The 19,144-nt window shown below is 40.0% G+C and overlaps 2 protein-coding genes and 1 long non-coding RNA gene across 5 annotated transcripts in view; 2 read left to right on the top strand and 1 right to left on the bottom strand.

Annotated features, from left to right (window-relative positions):
- Positions 1 to 12,065, bottom strand: part of TTPA (alpha tocopherol transfer protein) — a 66,666-nt gene extending 54,601 nt beyond the window's left edge. The window contains exon 1 of the mRNA XM_086695114.1: positions 11,703 to 12,065. Coding sequence (XP_086551240.1) covers positions 11,703 to 12,050 — 348 coding nt within the window. The 5' untranslated portion in view covers positions 12,051 to 12,065. The remainder of the gene's footprint in view (positions 1 to 11,702) is intronic.
- LOC147572091 (uncharacterized) lies at positions 1,983 to 11,169 on the top strand. The gene is made up of 2 exons (XR_015246583.1): positions 1,983 to 2,461; positions 10,844 to 11,169. It is a non-coding gene; the product is annotated as an uncharacterized LOC147572091 (long non-coding RNA).
- Positions 12,066 to 12,151: 86 nt separating the features above from the next.
- The window catches only part of YTHDF3 (YTH N6-methyladenosine RNA binding protein F3), a 40,638-nt gene continuing 33,645 nt past the window's right edge, over positions 12,152 to 19,144 (top strand). The window contains exons 1-4 of one of the 3 annotated variants that reach the window (XM_086695111.1): positions 12,152 to 12,501; positions 12,985 to 13,009; positions 16,330 to 16,475; positions 18,786 to 18,871. In XM_086695111.1, coding sequence (XP_086551237.1) covers positions 16,418 to 16,475; positions 18,786 to 18,871 — 144 coding nt within the window. In that variant the 5' untranslated portion in view covers positions 12,152 to 12,501; positions 12,985 to 13,009; positions 16,330 to 16,417. The remainder of the gene's footprint in view (positions 12,502 to 12,984; positions 13,010 to 16,329; positions 16,476 to 18,785; positions 18,872 to 19,144) is intronic. The other 2 variants (XM_086695112.1, XM_086695113.1) reach the window with 2 other exon arrangements.

Below are 19,144 nucleotides of genomic sequence, written 5' to 3'. Positions count from 1 at the left end.
CCTGGCTAGCTCGTCAGTAGAGCATGGGACTCTTTGTCTCAGGGTCATGAGTTCAAGCACCATGTTGGGTGTAGAGCTTACAATGAATGAATGAATGAATTTGACTGTATTGGGGATGAATGCTCAAACCTGTTTTCCTGGGGTCAGTGAAGCTTCGAGACAACTGCTCTAGGTGAGGGGAAACCACGAAGGGTTTGAAGGGGAGAGGGACGGCAACAAGATCTGAAACTTTGGCAGGAGGGTGAAGGACAGTTGGTGGGAGAAAGCATGCAGGCAGTTCAGAGGCATTAGTCAATGTGAGAAATGGTAACAGCCTAAACTAGGAAGGGGGTTTGGTGGGACTGGTGAGATTCAGATGGGGCTTGGTAAACTGACACTTTGTGCAGTGCGGAGGGGAAATGAATAGAAGTAACAGAAACAGAAAGAGGATGGATGCTGTGTGAAACAATAACAGGTGAGCCAAATCAAAAGTCCCATGCAGAAAAATGTAATTCGCCATTATTACAGGAGGCATATCCTGGTGTAAGTCACTGTTTATAATATTAGTTTAATGCAAGAATGCATTTTAAGCTTGAAATTTCTAACCCACACAGATATGACACAATAAATGTGCTGATGGTGACTGCCGACCCAGAAGTATACACAACTTACTATATTCTGATCAAAAGAAACATTTGAGGGGCGCCTGGGTGGCTCCGTTGGTTAAGCTTCTGACTGTGAGTTTGAGGCCCACATTGGGTGAGCTTGAGTTTGCTTCAGGTGAACTTGAGCCCCGCTTCAGGTGAGCACAAGCCCTGCTTCTTTCTCTCTCCCTGCCCCTTGTGGGATTATTTCTCTCTCTCCCTCTCTCTCTCTGTCCCTTGCTCACTTGTGTCCCCCCCTCAAAAAAAAAAAAAAAGTTTAAAAAAACATTTGAAATGTAATGAATTCCAATGGAAGTGGTTTAAAGTTCTGAATTCATTTATACTTGTAAACACCATAGAATGTTGTGAAAGATAGTGACATAATTACAAGAGCATAGTCTCTAAAACCTTCAGAGAACTCCCATCTAGACATAATATAAAGCTACAGATAATGTCTAGAAATAGGCACAAGGTGTAGGAGTGAAACATTTTTACTCTAAAGCTATCAGTCATCACAAACTCAGTTGGCACATCGTGATAGAATGCTATTTTAAATAGTGGCTAGACTTTCCCTCTTGTTTTAGACCTAAGTGTGCGACCTTACCTTATTTTCCAGTCAACTTACCTCGCAAAGAAATAATGCAATAAAAACAAAACTTCTTCAAGTCCAAGGCTACTCTTTCGTATGCCCACTATTCACTGGCTGTGCCGGATTTCACTTTCAATCCTGAAACAGCTCTTCCCTCTACCGCTTTTCTCTCGATTTCATTTTGCCTTGAGTGTATTCCTTCTTATATTTCATGTTCCAGTTTAAACATAATTTCCCCAAGGAGATGTTTCCTGTACCAACATATAGCTTAAACACTTTCAGTCTCTGATCCTGTGTACTTACTTCCATTTTGGTAATGTTTATTTGAACTGCAATTTTTTTTTGTACCTACCTTGTACTGAGCCATAGACATCCCATGGCCACTGCCTGGCTCCATTGGCACTCAATAAACATTAATTGAGTAAAATTGAGCTGTATAGGCCAGCTCTATAAATCAGGTCCATTAGGCCAGAATCTTCATCGACAAACTCGTAAGTGCGAGAAACGTAACTTAATTTTTACAATTCAACTGGATTTCCAGTTCAAGGCATCATTTTACCAGGCTGGCAAAAATTTTGTCTTGGTCTATTCAGTATCTTTCCCTCTTTTTCTCTACTATTTGCATAAAGCCAAGATACCGAGATGAGAGCTCATCTGTCCTTAGTGTCATCTGTCCCCTCAGTCACTTAAGACATCAATACCCATCTGGCCACGTCGAATTAGTCCAAGAGGGTTTCTCTGGAGACTTCCCTTTCCTATTTTGTGCCTCTTTTGAGCAGGGTTTTTCTCCTCTACCTGTCTCCATCCTTGGGCCTGTGGGACTCATTCTGCTTCCTCGGGACTGCAGAGGGCACAGAGCCCGCCCCAGAGGTAAGCCCAGGGACATGGAGCTACACCTGTCACTCGGCAGGGACAGCACTTTTCTCTTGGACTCCAGCAACACGCCTCATCTCTTGAAATTCCTTTCAAGCCTGCGGATTCTTGCTTGCCAGGGTACAGACTGTGGAAGAGAGACAGGAAGCTGTGTTCTTACTGATGCAATCTCCCCACTCTTTGTCTATTCATCAGTATCTTCTTTTTATCTCTAGGCCTGCTTTGAAAACTCAAAAGTCAGAAGAGAATACCCCCAACTCCCTCGCAGCCACATTCCTTTCCTGAGTACAAATAAAGGAGCCTAGCTGCTGCTTAGAAAAGACCAAGAAGACAGGAGAAAATGTTAAGGAAAGAGAGAGGGTCTGCATGAATACTGGTAAGTATCACAAGATTAGTATTCTGCTTCATACTCATAAGGAAAATCTTGATTCCTGAATGAAATATTTCTAGTGGGTTACTAATGGGAAATTTAGGATTACTTGCATTTCTTTTTTTTAAATTAATTTTTTTTAATGTTTATTTTTGACAGAGCGAGCGAGTTGGGGAGGGGCAGAGAGAGAGGGAGACACAGAATCTGAAGCAGGCTTCAGGCACTGAGCTGTCATCACAGAGCCTGACGTGGAGCTCAAACCCATGGACCATGAGATCATGACCTGAGCCAAAGTTGGACACTTAACTGACTGAGCCACCCAGAGGCCCCTTTATTTATTTTTGAGAGAGGGGGTGGGGGAGGAGCAGAGAGAAAGGGGGACAGAGGATCTGAAACAGGCTCCTCGCGGACAGCAGAGAGCCCGACCTTGGGATTGAACTCATGAACCATGGGATCATAACCTGAGCCAAAGGCAGACCCTCAACCAACTTAGCCACCCAGGCGTCCCAGGATTACTTGCATTTCTTAATCTGAGAATGAGTTAAAGTGCAATCACCATGGTGCTGTATAGAAAATCCGCTGGCATCTCCTCAGAGAGAACACTGGCTAACTGCCTGCTCATTCCAGATGCTGGACAAATGCTTCTCAACGACACTATCATAGGCAACCCTGTGACATAGGCACGATGATCCCATTTTTAAAATGAGGAAATTGAGCAAGTGTTAAATAACTTAAATTCACACAGCTATTCAGTGGCTTGGCAAGAATTTGAAGCCAAATATATATGACTGAAAAATCCATGTGTTCGCTTTCTTTTTCATTGCCTGTCACAGAATTCTGGATTCATGTAGACCATTGGTCCAAGACGGTATTTTATTATATTTCAGTTTTTTATGAATTTTTTGAGTTCCCCAAAATAAGTCTGATTTTTTTAAAAATTAAATTCATCTGACATTCTTAAAAGGGATTCATAAAGTATTGTACTGGTTTCGTAGGGCCACTGTAACCAGGTACCACAATCTGGGTGACTTAAAAAATGAGAAATTTATTATCTGACAGTTCCAGAGGCTAGAAGTCAAAAACAAAGTGTCAGCAGGGCCATGGTCCCTCTGAAACCTGTAAGAAGGAATCACTTTGCCTCTTCCTAGCTTCTGGTGTTTTTCTGGCAGTGTTCCCTGGCTTGTAGCTGTAACACTTCAATCTCTGCCTCTGTCATCACATTGCGTTCGTTCGTCCCTCTATGTCTGTATTTCTGTTTCTCTCATAAGGATACCAATCATATTGGATTAAAGGCCCACCTTAGTCCTACCTTGTCTTAACTAATCACACCTGTAAGGGTCCTATTTCCAAATAAGGTCACATTCTGAGGTGCTGGGGATTAAGACTTCAATGTATCCTTCTGGGGAACACAATTCAATCCATAATAAGTATGTTCTAAGTACTTTAGGAATGAATTGTCACAGGGGTGCCTGGCTGGTTCAGTCAGTAGAGTGTATGACTCTTCATCTTAGGATTGTGAGTTCAAGCCCTATGGTATGCTTACTTAAAAACAAAAACAAAAACAAAAACAAAACTGAACTGTCACAGTTTAAGCAAGATGGTCACCATTTCATATACAAGCGAATTAACACCTGCTCACTAACATCGCTTTATGTGAGAAGAAAAACAGGTATTAGTGAAGATCTCCAACTTTTCATCATTAGCCATACACTTCTGGATTTAGTAGTTTTTAAAACTTAAGTGGTGCAAGCAGTGTATAAAATGCTCAAAATATTTACAGATCAGTTCATAATAAATACTATTGTTGCAAAAACGCTTAACAGTTTCACCAAGTATTTTTGAACATGATTTGAACATGATTTCTCACTTAATGCTCAAAACAACCCTAATATGTTTTTCTCCATTTTGGAAATTAAGAAACTGGAATTGACAGTGTTAGACACCTGTTGAAGACATGCCTTCTGAAGACGCATTCCTGGGATATGAACCCAGATTTTGTTAGTAAAATTCTGGAGCTCTTACCACACATCTTGCTTGGTACATTTAACATTTAATGATGAGGAGGATGATAAAGAAGATGGTGATAATGATAATTGCTAATGTTTACTGGATGTTTACTGTGTTCGCAGGACAGTGCCAAACACTGCACATAATTATCTCTCATATAATCATTTCAAGAACCCTAAGAGGCACAGGCAATACCTAAGCAGAGATGGAGGGAAATTAGCCCAAGGCTACAGTGAATGCTGAAGTCAGGATACACACTCAGAGGTCCTACTCCAGAGTCTGCCCTCTTAACCACTTCCGTACAGCCTCCTTGACCTTTTGAAGCCTTCCTAGACAGTCTCCATTTCAAAGACCTCATCATGGGAGTTCTTGTTACACTGTTACAAACCAACTTGAGTGTTTTATTGGCACATTACAAACCAACATATGACTACCCCAAATGACTTTAAGCAAATTACTTAATATTTTCAAATGCCAGTTGTCTCAAGTATAAAATGGAGATATACCACAGTGAGGCTAAATTACATAACGTATGTAAATGACCTGGTACACATTAGCCATGTAATAGGCACTCAATTAATCGTAGTTATGAGTCAGACTGATATGATAGTTGGTTGTTTACAAGGTACTCTGGGGTTTCGGAGGAGGGGGCAATTAATTTTGACTGATGACATCAAAGGCCTTATAGGAAAACTCACAGTTGGATCTTGAAGAATGGAAAAATGTTAACAGGTGAAGAAGGGCATGCTATGGTCTGAATGTTTACGTCCCCCACAAACTCATCTGCCGAAATCCTAACGCCTAATGTGATGGTGTTAGGAAGTGTGAGGCCTTTGGGAGGAAATTAAGTCATGAGGGCAGAGGTCTCATGAAAGAGATTAGTGCTGTTGTAAAAGATACTCCCTCCTGCCCCCCAGAAATCTCTTACCCCTTCTGCTAGTGAGGGCACAGCAACGTGCCAGCTATGTACCAGAAAGAAGGCCCTCACTAGAACACGACCATACTGAAGGCTGGATCTTGACTTCCCAGACTCTGGAACTGTGAGGAATAAATTTCTGTGCCTTATAAACTACTCAGGCTGTGGTACTTTGTTATAGCACCCTGAAGGAACCCAGACAGGACAACTAGGCGGAGAAGCCTTTTAGAAATAAAAACATGATTCTATAAGTTGCCCCTGCCTGGAAGAACGAGGGTCAGAAAATTGAGCGCTTTCATACAAAAGAATGGGACTGTGACCCTCGAATCTGTTAGTTCCACTGGTGTTGATGAGTAGTTCAAAAAACATCCCTCCTTCAGCTATCAACAGTCTGTAATTCTGTATTTACGTGTGTGGACCATTGCCAGTTACCCATGTCACTATTGTAGTGGCAGAAATAGATGTAGTCACGGTACCGGCCCCTCTGTATCTTTTTTTTTTTTTTTTTAAGTTTATTTTGAGAGAGAGAGGGTACAAGTGGGGGAGGGCAGAGAGAGAGGTAGAGGGAGGGAGAAAATCCCAAGCAGGCTCCATGCTGTCAGCACAGAGGCCAACTCGGGGCTCGATCTCACGAACTGTGAGATCATGACCTGAGTCTAAATCAACAGTTGGACACTTAACCTACTGAGCCACTTAACCTACTGAGTAGCCTACTGAGCCTACTCTATCTTACACCTGAGGAACCCCATCCATTTCTTCTCTAAAACTGTCACAAATGCAGCCTGAGAGCAGTGAGCGGCCATACCCATAAGGGAGAGGTGAGCGCTTTGGTTTGGAGTTGGGGGGGGCAGCTACTTTATTTCCACATGCAACCTGCTGGGCTGAAATCAGTGGTAACTCATCTCATTGGCCTGGGAGAGAACTCTCTCGTCTAGTCCCATTGCACTATTGGGGGTGGGGTAGATGAAGGAGCAAGAGTCCTATTAAGGTCAGTTGGAGAGAATCAGTACTTCTCTATAAGTCAGCAAATTCCAGGGTTCTTGTTCTCCACCTCTCCATTATACCACTGATGAGTTATTGCTTCCATGCTCCCACCATCTACATTTTTCCTCTTCACTGTCCATGTAAATGCTATCCACTCAAAGCTCACTTCCTAACACCTACTGCTCTCGTAATACTCCTATGGCACTCAGCTCATGAATTTTATTATTTTGGAAAAAGCAGAGGCCTTTCCAAAAATTCGCCTTAAACTTGTTCAGAAAACTGGCCTACCCATCTGAAAAACTACGTTCTAATTCCAGCTGACATTTTATCACTTACTATTACGACTTAAGTCTAAATTTCTTCTTTTGCAAATGAATTATATACTACCTATCCTACCTCAGAGGACTGAGGTTATGCCCCACATATGAATGTAAATTACAGGGGTGCCTGGGTGGCTCAGTTGAATGAGCATCCGACTGTTGGTTTCAAATCAGGTCATGATCCCAGGGTCATGGGATCAAGCTGTGGGTCGGGCTCCCTGCTGAGTGTGGAGGCTGCTTGAGATTTTCTCTGTCTCTCTACCCCTTTCCCCTGCTTGCGCATGTGCATGTTCTCTCTTTAAAAAAAAAAAAAAAAAAAGAAGAAAAAAGGAATGTAAATTACAAACTGTAAATCACTATCAAACTAAGTATTATTGTAGCATCTTTTACCTTTGTAACTAGACAAGCTCTCCTGAGTATAAGATTCATGTCTTTTTTGCATTTCCCCAAAAATGCCTCACAATGTGCTACAATCATAGAAAGCATTCAGTATTTGTCAATAAGAAACAGTATTATTTTTATAAAGAAGAGGTCTTTGGTCAGTTTCAGGAGCTTTATACACTCAATATTATTAAACAAGATTTAATTAACATATTCATTGTTTTAAAAACCCAGTTACATTTCTGATTAAAGAAAAAATTTTTTTATTCATTTTTGAGAGACAGAGAGAGAGTGAGTGGGGGGAGGGGCAGAGAGGGAGACACAGAATCCAAATCAGGCTCTGAGCTGTTAGCAGAGCTGTGGGGCTTGAACTCATGGATGATGAGATCATGACCTGCGTCGAAGTCAGAAGTTTAACTGACTGTACCACTCTGACTTTTGAATGACATTTACAAGTATTGTCCTTTTCAATCCAAATCTAATTGTTAGATTTATCAGAAATATGAAGATTTTCCATTTGAAGTTTCCAATTAAAAAAACACTTATAAGCAAAACTGGAATTCTTTAACATTTTCACATTAAAAATGAATCTTTTTCCTTTTAAAATCTTTTATTTGATATCTATGTGAAATTCCGGGAAGTACAAATCCCTTTTAATTACGTGTAGTCAGTCTTTGAGCTTATGGTGGATTTAGTATTGACAAAAGTGTTGTAAGTTTATTTTTTAAAATTTTTAATTTAAGTATAATTAATGTGCAATGTTACGTTAGTTTCAGGTATACAACACAGTGATTTAACAAGTTTATACATCTTACTATCACTACAAGCATAACTACCATCTATCATCACACAATGCTACTACAATATCATTGACTATATTCCTTATGCTGTGCCTTTTATTCCTTTGACTTGTTCATTCCGTAACTGGAAGCCTGTATCTACCACTCCCCTTCACCCATTTTGCCCATCTTCTACCCTCTTCCCCTCTGGCAACCACCAGTTTGTTCTCTGTATTTATAGATCTGATTCGTTTATTCATTTTTTTTTTTCAGATTCCACATGAGTGAAATCACGTATTTGTCTTTCTCAGTCTGACTTATTTCACTTAGCATTACACCCTCTAGATCCATCCATGTTGTTGCAAATGGCCTGATCTAGCCTTTTTAATAATTGCATAATATTCCCATGTATTTTTGTGTGTGTGTATGTATCACATCTTCTTTATGCATTTATCTATTGATGGACACTTAGGTTAGTTCTATATCTTGGCTATTGTAAATAATGTTAAAATAAATACAGGGGTGTGTATGTCTTTTTTAATTAGTGTCTTCATTTTCTTTGGGTAAAAACCCAGTAGTGGATCATATGGTAGTTCTTATTTTTAAATTTTTGAGGAACTTCCATACTGTTTTCCACAGTGGCTACCCCAATTTATATTCTCACCAACAGTGTATGAGGGTTCCTTTTTCTCCACACCTTGTCAACAGTTATTTTTCCTTTTTTCACTTTTAGCCCTTCTGACAGGCATAAGGTGATACCTCATTGTGGTTTTGATTTGCATTTCCCTGATGAGTGACGTTGAGCATCTTTTCATGTGTCTGTTGGACATGTCTTTATCTCCTTTGGAAAAATGTCTATTTTGGTCCTCTGGCCATCTTTTAATTGGATTGTTTGTGTTTTGGAAAAATGTTCTAATTTTAAAACATTTAAGCTAAATCTGATTTTCTCATAAGCTAGAAAGTTGTATCTGACATTCTATGATTCAACTACGTATGACATATTTAATCTGCACATTGCTTTTTAATATATTTAACTTAGAGAACCACAGTACTCATATAAAATTTTAACAAGTCAATATCATAGTATGTACCTGCAAGGGAAAGGAACTCTGAATTATTATTGACACTGTGTCAATCACTATACTTGTCACTTTATTTGTTTATATATAGTTTATTTATTTTGAGAGAGAGAGGGAGAGAGAGAATCCCAAACAAGCTCTGTGCTGTCAGTGCAGAGCCTGACACAGGGTTCAATCTCCTAAATGTGAGATCATGACCTGAGCTGAAATCAAGAGGTGGATGCTTAACCGACTGAGCCACCCAGGCACCCCTATACTTGTCACTTTAAATACAATTGATTCTTATTATTCTTGTGTTTCTGTACTTGCAGATGCCTACTCAGTTGAAATTTATTTGTAACCCTCAAATCAACACTCTAGTACGAGCTAAGGAAGTCAATCTGGGTAATTATGCACACAGTTTGGTATTAACTAGTTATCTCCCATGACCTACCATCCCCTTCTTCCTTCGTAGTAAACTCTCTGACACATGGCTACCCAGAATGTTTTCCAAGTTTCCTTCAACTAGGTGTTTTCATAAGACTGTTCTAGATAGTAGGAGGTAGACAGAAGTAGGAAATGCAATTTCTCAAAATGTCCATGAAGGAGAGAGACATGCTTTTCTTCACCTTGCTTTCTGTTGGTAGGAATATACGATGCCTGGAAGTTGAGCAGCCATCTTGGATCACAGTGTTATCGTGAGGATGGTGGACCAACAGGCTAGGAGTCTGGATACCTAACACTGTGACAACAGCCCAAGCCCTGGACTGACAATGTCCAGATTTATATGTATACACACACATACACATATGTATATATACATATATATACACATATATATACACACATACATATGCGTGTGTGTGTGTGTGTGTGTATATATATATATATATATATATATGAGAAAAACAAACCTCTAGCTTAAGTTCTTATTATTTGGACTTGGTGTCACCTGCAGCTGAACCTAATCTGAACTGATAGAAAAAGTCATGCAGAAATGCAGGGCCATCGCTTAGAGTTATAGAGAAGCAGAAGTCTACTGGATAGGGCACCGGGATGGCCAACGGGTAAATGGGGGCTGAACCCTAACCTACCCACTCCTTTCCAAGCTTTGAATAGTGTTTTGTTTACCAAGAGCCTGATATATACTGGTGGCCCTGTAGAAAAGTCAAATTTTGTCTAGAATCTAAACTCTAGAGCAGCATTTTCCAAAAATTTTCGAAAATTTCATCTGCATACTTCTGGAAGAGATGATTTAAGGTAGTTCCCTTGAAGTACTTCAAACAATAATATTTAATACTAAATTAAATGGGCTTATGTTTCATGGTAGTTACCACTCCATTCTGCAAATTCAGACCTCAGTGCTAGGAAGTGCAATAAGCAAGGAAGGAGACTGTTGAAGAGCAGAAATGAAAGAACAGAAAGCTCATGCAACATCATGTCATTAGGCAGTATTTTATGGTGGCTAGAGCACAAGCTCTGGAGCCAGACTGCCTGTGTTTAAATCCTGGCTCCCAGTGACTAGCTGTTATTCTGTTTCTTAACCTACTGTGTGCTAGTTTTTGCAACAGAACTCAAACACAAAGATGCTGTGAGGATTTAAATAATTACAGTGCCTGACATATAATGAACATTCACTCAATGAACGTAAGCTATTCCCACCATTCTGGTAATTGTTTAGCAAAGGAATCTGAAACTGGCCATGCTTGTTGGAAGCTCACTCTTTGCCAGGAATTGTACATATCTGACCTTTATTTATTAGGAAACTAAGTCTTAGAAAGTTTCAGTAACTTTCCCAAGGTTATGCAACTAATTCTAGCCCAGTGAGAATTCAAACTCCAGTGGGTTGGATTCCAAAGCCATTGTTTTCAACAAAGATAATTAAGGACAAGGCCTGTAAGATTTCACAAGCTTCCTCTTGTATATTCTTTCCCCCCTCATAGCATGTAGCAGCAAACTCTTGCACGCCATAAAGTTCTGTATGGGAATGAAGAATGGGTACACCGCAGATTGAGAAGAGTAATTGGAAGGGTGGGAGAAGTCTTGGGAAGTGGCAAGAGTGATCAACCTGAGCTGAAATTCCACTTGAGTCCCTGGGACCTGTGGCAAAATAAGAGAGCATGGGAAGCTGACCTGATATGAAAAATGGCTCTTGGTGATTTACAAGAAGCAGTAAACTCTCAAGATAAGTTCCAGTTCTGTTTCTCAGTGCTTCTAAAATACGTTGTAGTGTAAAACACAAAATGAATCCTATCATTCAACAATTTCATACTTTCTCAATTATCACTTATTTGACGGCGTTTAAGTAAAGAAAGAATTTACTAATCTAAAATATTTTTTTAGAGTCCGCATTATATCTGTTAGGCAAGAAATCTTTGTCTTTATTGCAAAGACATTATTTCAACATAAGTTTCAAAATCTTGCAAATCGGCTACTTTCGTTTTGCCAATTTGCAAAAGAGTAACTTTACCAGTTTCTTTTGAAATTAACTTTTCGACTGAAAAGCTTCGCGTAACTATGCGTACCTTTGCCGAGGTAACTTCTTCGACAAAATCAACTTAACATTAGGGGAGGGGAACACAAGTGTAGGAATTGGGTGGTAAATTTGACTCCAGAGGTTATGGAAGCATCGTGAGTTATTCTGAGCATGTGCCTGGGTTTTGGTGAGAACCAACACTTGCCGGCGCACCTCCTATTTGCTTTTAAGTGTTAGTGCCCAGAGCTCTGACCTGGCCACTTTCGCTGCACGTGCGAACTCTTGCGGAAGGCCCAGCAACTCTGTCCCGAGGGTGGTTGACTCACCCAGCCGCCCACGTGGCCGTGGATGGCCTCAGGAGGCTCTGGCGGAGGCCCTGCCACCGCTGCTCGCGCACCCGGAGCGGTGCGGCGGTGGCTGCGACGCTGCAACCCACCAACGTCCTCTCCGTCATAAGGAGGGCGCCGCCGGCCCTGCGCCTCCGGCCCGGCTCCGCAATCCCTGGCAGCCGCACTTCCTGCCCAGAGTGCGCTGACATCCCATTCCGGCCGGCTTCCCGCTACAGCCGCCCGCCGCGCGCCCCGCAGCATGCGAGCCCGACCGAAAAAAGCCGCAGAAGCGACCCTGGAAGGTGGCGCTCGCGGCCGCACAGGCGCACTGCCTCCCCGGCGCATGCGTCCAGGGGCCGACCCGCGGTCCCCGTCTCCGGTGACGTGGCGACGCGCAGGCGGAGCCAAGGTCGGTAGCGGGCGGGTGAGTGGGGGAGGAAGAGCGAGGTGAGCAGGGACGTCAGAGTGGAGAGCGGAAGGTCAGGGAGGCTCGGAGCGGAAGTGAGACTAGGGAGTCTGTCCGCCATTGTGGACCCGAGGAGCGGAGAGCGAGAGGGGGAAGAGCAGCCTGCACGCCGAGCAGAAGGGCCCCCTCCACGGACCCCCGAGCGCGAGGCCGTCTTTCTGGCTTCTCGGCGAGCGGCGGCAGCGGCGGCGGCTGGATCAGTCACTCGGCCGAGGGCGGCAGCCAACTGCTGTGAGTGCACGGGGAGAGGCCCAGGCGGCGGCGGCGGCGGCGGCGGCAGCAGCAGCTCTCGGGTTGCGGTGAAGAATGTCAGCCACTAGCGTGGATCAGGTGAGGGAGCAGAGGCCTCAGGCTCGGCGAAGGCCCGAGCCCCGGAGCTCCACCCTCGCGTGGGGCTCGGGCTCCTCCCCGTCGCCGCCGCTGCCGGCCCCATAACGGTGCTCTGGGCTCAAGTTGCTGCGGTCTTGCCGCCCGGGCCGGGGCGTGCGCCCTGCCCCCGAGCCTGCGGCCGAGGCGGGAGGCCGCGGGGCCGCGGTGGGTGGGGGAAGGACCGCTCCTAGGGGGCCTTAGGGCACATCTGAGGGCGGCCGACGTGGGGCTGAGACCAGGCGAGGTCTGGGAGACGGGTTTTGAGTGGCGGGTGGGAGGTTTAAAGACTGGGGGTGGTTGGGAAATTGGAGGCTATGGAGGATGTGGTGGGTTTTACTCCTACGCGGATTGTTGAAAATAACTTGTCTTTGATAATGTCTTTGATTAACACACTTTCTCTCTCTTTTTTCTTCTCATTATCACACCTTCCGTCTTGCTGCGCAGAGACCTAAAGGGCAAGGAAATAAAGGTGAGTTTGAATATTTTTCTCTTATTTCTTAATGTTGGTTCGATGTGACTTCTAAACTTTGAGAGGGCCTTTTTGCACCATTTTGGGGGGTTGGTTGGTTTGTGTGTTTTGAAATGTATGTTTAGAGAAATATTCATCATGGCTAAAGCAGCGAAATGCTGTCCCAAACTTCTGTGGTTCCCTTGCTTTGAAGCCACTTTCATAGAAACCAGAGTGGCAGGAGAAACAGTTTTCTTAGTTGTATCTCAGTTAAGGAGGTACTAGGAATGTGGTGACATGTCTTTAATTTTGCAATTTATCTGTATTATGTAACTTCTGCCACAAAAATTTCTACAAATGTGTGCAGATAAGTGGACATGGTGTTCGACATTGCTAGGTTACACTGGAGAATGCAACTCAAGTTGTATTCCATGTCACGTTAGTGAAAATTGTACTGTTAATCACTGGTTCTACTGAAGTCAGTTGCAATGAGGCAGTAACACCAGAGAGATCAAAACTGAACAGGCGCAGTCCTGGTGGCAAGGTGTGACTCAAGCTGGTATTTTAGAAAGGACTGAGAAGGAAATAGTTTGTGAGGTTTCTGCTACGGTGATATGATTTAGTCTTTTTTAAAAAAAAAAGTACTATTGAAAAGTAAAGCATTAAAAAAAATAAGTGTATTTTGTGCCTCTTAATATGGAAAATACAGTCAACTGACTGAAACATTATGACATTAATCATGTGACATTAGTAAGTATAGAACAATAACTGCTTTCTTGGGACAGTGCCAATTAACATTACAGTGAATTATATATTTATAACATTTTGTAATAGGTCTTGATATCAGACTAAATAGAATTATGTTTCCTGTTTTTTATTTCAGTAGTATGGTATTACCTAAAAAATAAGATGTACAGTAGCTTTTGAGATACAAGTTCACAGTCTTTATTGGTGTTCTTTATACGTTTAGCGTTTTTATTTGCCTTTGCAAATTCGAAAAGAATAGGTTTTGAGTACTCAACTCAGTTAATTTTCTTTGAGTTGTAGTGCATTTTATTTGAGAATTTGTACATACCAGATAAATGGCACTGTATCAGATACCATGAATTTACCATGAATTTCTTTTGATTAAGGATGTATTTTTGGGGAGTATGTACGTATTTAGAAATTTCAGTTTTTAATTTTTAGAGGTAAAATTTTAATTTTAGAATTATTTTCTGTTGTAAGCATAAACTTCAATTCGATGTTGTTTATTTTAAATGTTTTAAAATATTCATTTGTAAATTTGAAAAGAATGATCCATTAATTTTTTTTTTTTTTGCTAGTCTGCTCATGAGGAAGTATATAGACTTGGAGATATATGAAATCTGTGGTCATTATTGCCTAGCATAAATTATTTTATCCTAGATCTGTGGGGAGGTGGCACTTTGCAAGGCTATTTGAAATGCTAAGTGTTTTGTGTTACCTGCTCTAAGGTAAGTATGCAAGTTCAATGAAGTACATACTTGTTTGACAAAACAACATAAAGCATCTACAGCATTGTAAGCCATTACTGAACTAATCTGTGATATAGTCATTTCACTTAGGTGGTATCTTTGATGTTATAGTTGTAAATTACCTATGACACTATTGCATATTGACTATAAATATTTTTTGGTTATTGAAATTTTTTTGATCCATCAGTGTAACCTCTTTTAGATGTATTTAGACACACAAAAGTATTTATTTGGATAGCTCTTTATTCTAAGAAATTTTCTTTTTTTCACCCTTATTGTCCCGTTCATAGTTTTATCCATGGATAGAACGATGGACTGGGATCACTAGGAGACCTGTGTTCTAATACTTCCTGTGGCTACTGACTTGCCAAGTGAGCTTGAACACATTGCACCTTTTGGTCAGAATTTCCCCTTCTATCTGTAAAACGAAAGTGGTAATTCTAGCTGTAAATCCTATTGTATGTTATGAGGAATGACAATTACGGGAGTCCACTGCTCTGGTGGCCATTTTATTTGCTGGATTTATTTTCACCTGCCTCACCTCATCTATTTTTAAGGTGCAGGGAGACTTTTTCTAAGACATGGCAGGAGGGAAAAACTCTACTGGCCTAAAAGTATTGGTAATCATTTAAGATGCTTTAAAATGGTACATGCCGCAAGTGCACAAATACACATATACATTACTTGTATTTTTATGCCCCTGCAGGGAGAATTACAAGGCGAAGGCAGCACTCCAGTGAACTGATACAAGTAGCTATGTGTGTATTTGAGAAAAACTCCTGTGCCTTAGCTGACTTGGTTTTCAAGCTAGTAAAAGTGTTTTACAGTTATTCTGTTTACTTTTGTGAAGCAGAAAGCAAAGTTATTTTTCTTGAACTACAGCCTGAGTGGTTTAAGAATATGAGTACTAAACTTGAATTCAGACCTTCTCAAACAGAAAAAATATATGTTGCTGAGGAGTTGTCAGAGTTCTGAAAGCAGAAACTTCTTCAGTTGACTTAATATAATTTCAGAGATGCTGTATTTCTTTTCTGAATTATCTTCATTTGACAGTGTTAGCCTAACACCTGTCTTTAGTGTTTTTGATTTTCTAAGGCTTTTTTCCCTGCATATCCTTAAGGATATGCACTAACAGCTAAAATGTGAAAGGAATTCTGTATCAATCTCTTTGTAAGGCAAAAATGCTTTCATGGTATACGTTGTAATTCTGGGTGTACTTTTTTTGGAAGTTTGAGTTCTTTTTAGTTAATAGATTTTCCTTATATTAAATATTAGTACTCTTTTATTATATGTGGCTAGGGTAGTACTGAAGCTTAGTAGAAATTTAAGGCTAGTTAACTATTGGTCCTTTATTTATTTACTTATATCGGTCTGTAATTTAAAATTGATATTATATCACTGTTATTTATTAATAAGTAGAAGTTTTGCTTGCTAGGATAAATGGGAACCTCTCCTTTTCCCGCAGGCACCACAGATAAAAGTGTCAGATCCCATACTCCTAGTAGTCTTGCTACCAACTTTCTCCTGTGCCTTAAGTGTAAAAATAGACCAGTACATGGAAAGGAGTTTATCTTTGCCCTCCTCTCTCCCCCATCCCTTTCCAACAGAGGGACAGAATTGCTTGGTACAACTGCAGGTTAAAAGAATTAGGTTGAATTTGGCTGTTATTTAGTGTTTCAGAAAAGTAGTAGAAAATGCAGTATTCTTTTGTGTCCTCTCCCCACACTCCCTCTGGAAATGATTGCTAAGCACTTTATTGTCATTTTAGGCTTCATTTTATTATTAATCCTCAAAACATTCCTGTAAGGAGATAGAGGGTATATGGTATTGTCGCTGTTTTTATAGGTGGGAAAACATGATGCACAGATCTGTTGACTTTCCTAACTTGATGTAGTCAGGACCAGAGCAAAGAATCACCTGGCTCCTAAGGCCCATGTTCTATCTTGATTTGACTCTGCTTCATAGAGCAGAGGAAACAGGCGAAGAATCATGTAAGTCATCTGTTCTTTTTTCCCTGAAGAACTTGTACAGACTATGGAACTGGCTTGGATTTCTTTACTATTTAATGGCTTTCAGGTTCCAAGACATTAGTTTGTCATTAAGTAATGTTCAGAAACTACAGTCTTTAAGACAGCTGAATTTCTTAAGGAAAGGTATGGTTTTGAAACTCAAGGGCTAGCTTATTCAGATTCTAATTTAATGCAAATCGCTTGTCAGTATTTGTGAGTACTTTTGATTAAATATTTTTTTTCCTTAGATTGACGTACTCCTTGAATAATCTTTTAGGACTTTTTAGACATATTCATGCATCACTTATGCACAGGCTGTATATTTACTTAGTACATGAGAATATTTTGTTCTTAGTCTCAGCATCTTAGAATTAGAAGAGAAAGAATAGAACAGAGGAAATGAGTAAGAATAGCACTGTAATATACATTTAGATGGATTTTAAGGGGGTACTTTTTTTTTTGTTTACTATATGAGCAGTATGGGCTAAATTTCTGAGAATCTAATGAATATAAGAAATAGATAGTTGTAATTTTGAAATGGGTAGCTGTGTCAGATAATAGTATGTACTAGTGTAATAGTCCAATAGTGTAGTGAAGATTTTTTTTCAAGAGAGACTAGACAGACCCCTTTGATGAAGGGGTGGTAAAGGAGAACAGGTATGTTAGAATCTTGTGGGCTGAAATGATTAGCCCAGCAGAAATAACCTAAGGTACCACCTCTTTATTTTTGGTTTTAGTGGCTGTTAACCTGTTTAAATTCTAGGGAGCATATTTAGTTCAACCTTGGCTCTAATGCAGTCCTTACCAAATACAGTTAAACCACCCCGGTGGAGCCAGGATCAAGGTGACCTTCATGTTGCTCTTTTGATATTTGAGGGCAATGTAGTATCATAAGAGGTCTACTTTGAAGGCTTCACAGAGTAGTATCATTTCTTTGAGTGATCATCCCTACTCAGTGGGTGGCAAAGAACTAAGGTATTTCACCTATCTTTGCTCCCGTGCCACTGTCAGCTTATAATACTACATTTTTGGTTATCTAAACTCTTTGGAAAAATTAGGGTAAATCAAAATGTAATGATGCTATAGAGAAACACACAACTTAAATCCATACCCCCGGCTTTAATTTATAATACTTTGTGACACTGTATTTTTAAGCAATAAATTTTCACATACTGCAGGGTTTTTTTTGTTGTTGTTTCTGAGGGATTAGTCAACATCCGTTAGAAACTTTCAGCTTTTTTCATTTCACATGTGTTTCAAAAGTAGAATAGTATATTTAGACAGTGTCATTATATCAAGTTTTAGCCTTGTAAAACTTCTGTTTATGTGGTCCTAAAGAATTTTTAGTCTTATTTGGATCTTGTAATATTTTATGTCAAATAATATCCAAGATTATTGAATACTGTCATTGAATCCTCAGATCAATGAGGTAGGTACTAATAATAACCTCTTTGTATAAAGAGAGAGAGTTAGAGAGGCTGAGTCACTAACTAGATATCACTCAGCTTCTCAGTGTTAGAGTTGGGATTGGAACCCAGGACCTTCTTCTAGTCTGTATTCAAAAGCCCTCTGAGACAGCAGTCAGAATGACAGTTTTATAGAGCATTTTTGGAAATGATCTCTGAACAAATAAGGCATTATAAACTATTCTCTGGTTTTCTTATGTGTTGGAAGAACAACCATGGTTCTCTTTAGTGTCTTAACTTTATTTGTGCTTCCAAGTGAAAGTCTTTATAATATTTTGGTTTAGAATTAAGACCCCTTTTCTTTAGATTTTTTATAATTTATTCATTGTGATAACTGCTTCAGTGAACTTTAGCCACTTTCTTTAAGACATTTACTCTGACTTTAGTTACAAAGAAAGTTAATTTCGTTCTTTATTTGCCTTTATTGGACTAATATAAAGATATAACAAAGGTAGAGAACATTCAGGATTCTATGATCTACAGCACTATTTGAAGTTATTTTAGATTCAAATATAATATTAGGGAACCCTTCCAACAATTTAATTGCTTACTACCATGTTAATATTGGGGTGTTTACATTATGTTTTTGGTAATGGGAGGTGTATATAGTTTATGTAATCTTGGGTATATACAAGCTTTGTAAGTTTTTGGTGACACATAAATATTTGTATCTAAATCAAGTTAAATTTCTAAGAGGATTTTTTAATGAAAAGAACAACTCAGGATAACTTTTTCTGAGTTGGTTGAAAAATACTGAAAATTTTAGGTTATTCTGTCAGTTTCATAAAGGTAATTACCACACATCTAATATAAACATATTTTTTAGTTTCAGTACAAAACGGTTCGATTCATCAAAAAGATGCTGTAAATGATGATGATTTTGAGCCATACTTAAGTAGCCAGACAAATCAGGTAAGTCTGACAGTCCCATATTTAGGAAATTAAACTTACATTAGTATTAATTGATTTTTCAAATAGATGTCTTAATTGAATGAGGCTAACCATAACATGTATTAATCTAGTGTGCCTGCATAATAGTGAATAGCAGTTGCAGCTTTGTGGTACAGGAGAATTCTTTAGAAATTCTACCTGGCTGAAACTAGAGTGCGAAATACAAAGATTTGAAGATGGACATTATTTGTATGCGGTATGGTTAGATTTTTTTTGAACGTTGAATTTAACCTT

This window comes from Puma concolor, chromosome F2 (assembly GCF_028749965.1).
Source record: "Puma concolor isolate L17-30 chromosome F2, mPumCon1.1.hap2, whole genome shotgun sequence".
In the NCBI taxonomy this organism is placed as follows: Eukaryota; Metazoa; Chordata; class Mammalia; order Carnivora; family Felidae; genus Puma; species Puma concolor.
The sequence above is the reverse complement of the archived record's forward strand: the minus strand, read 5'-3'. Positions and strand labels throughout refer to the sequence as shown.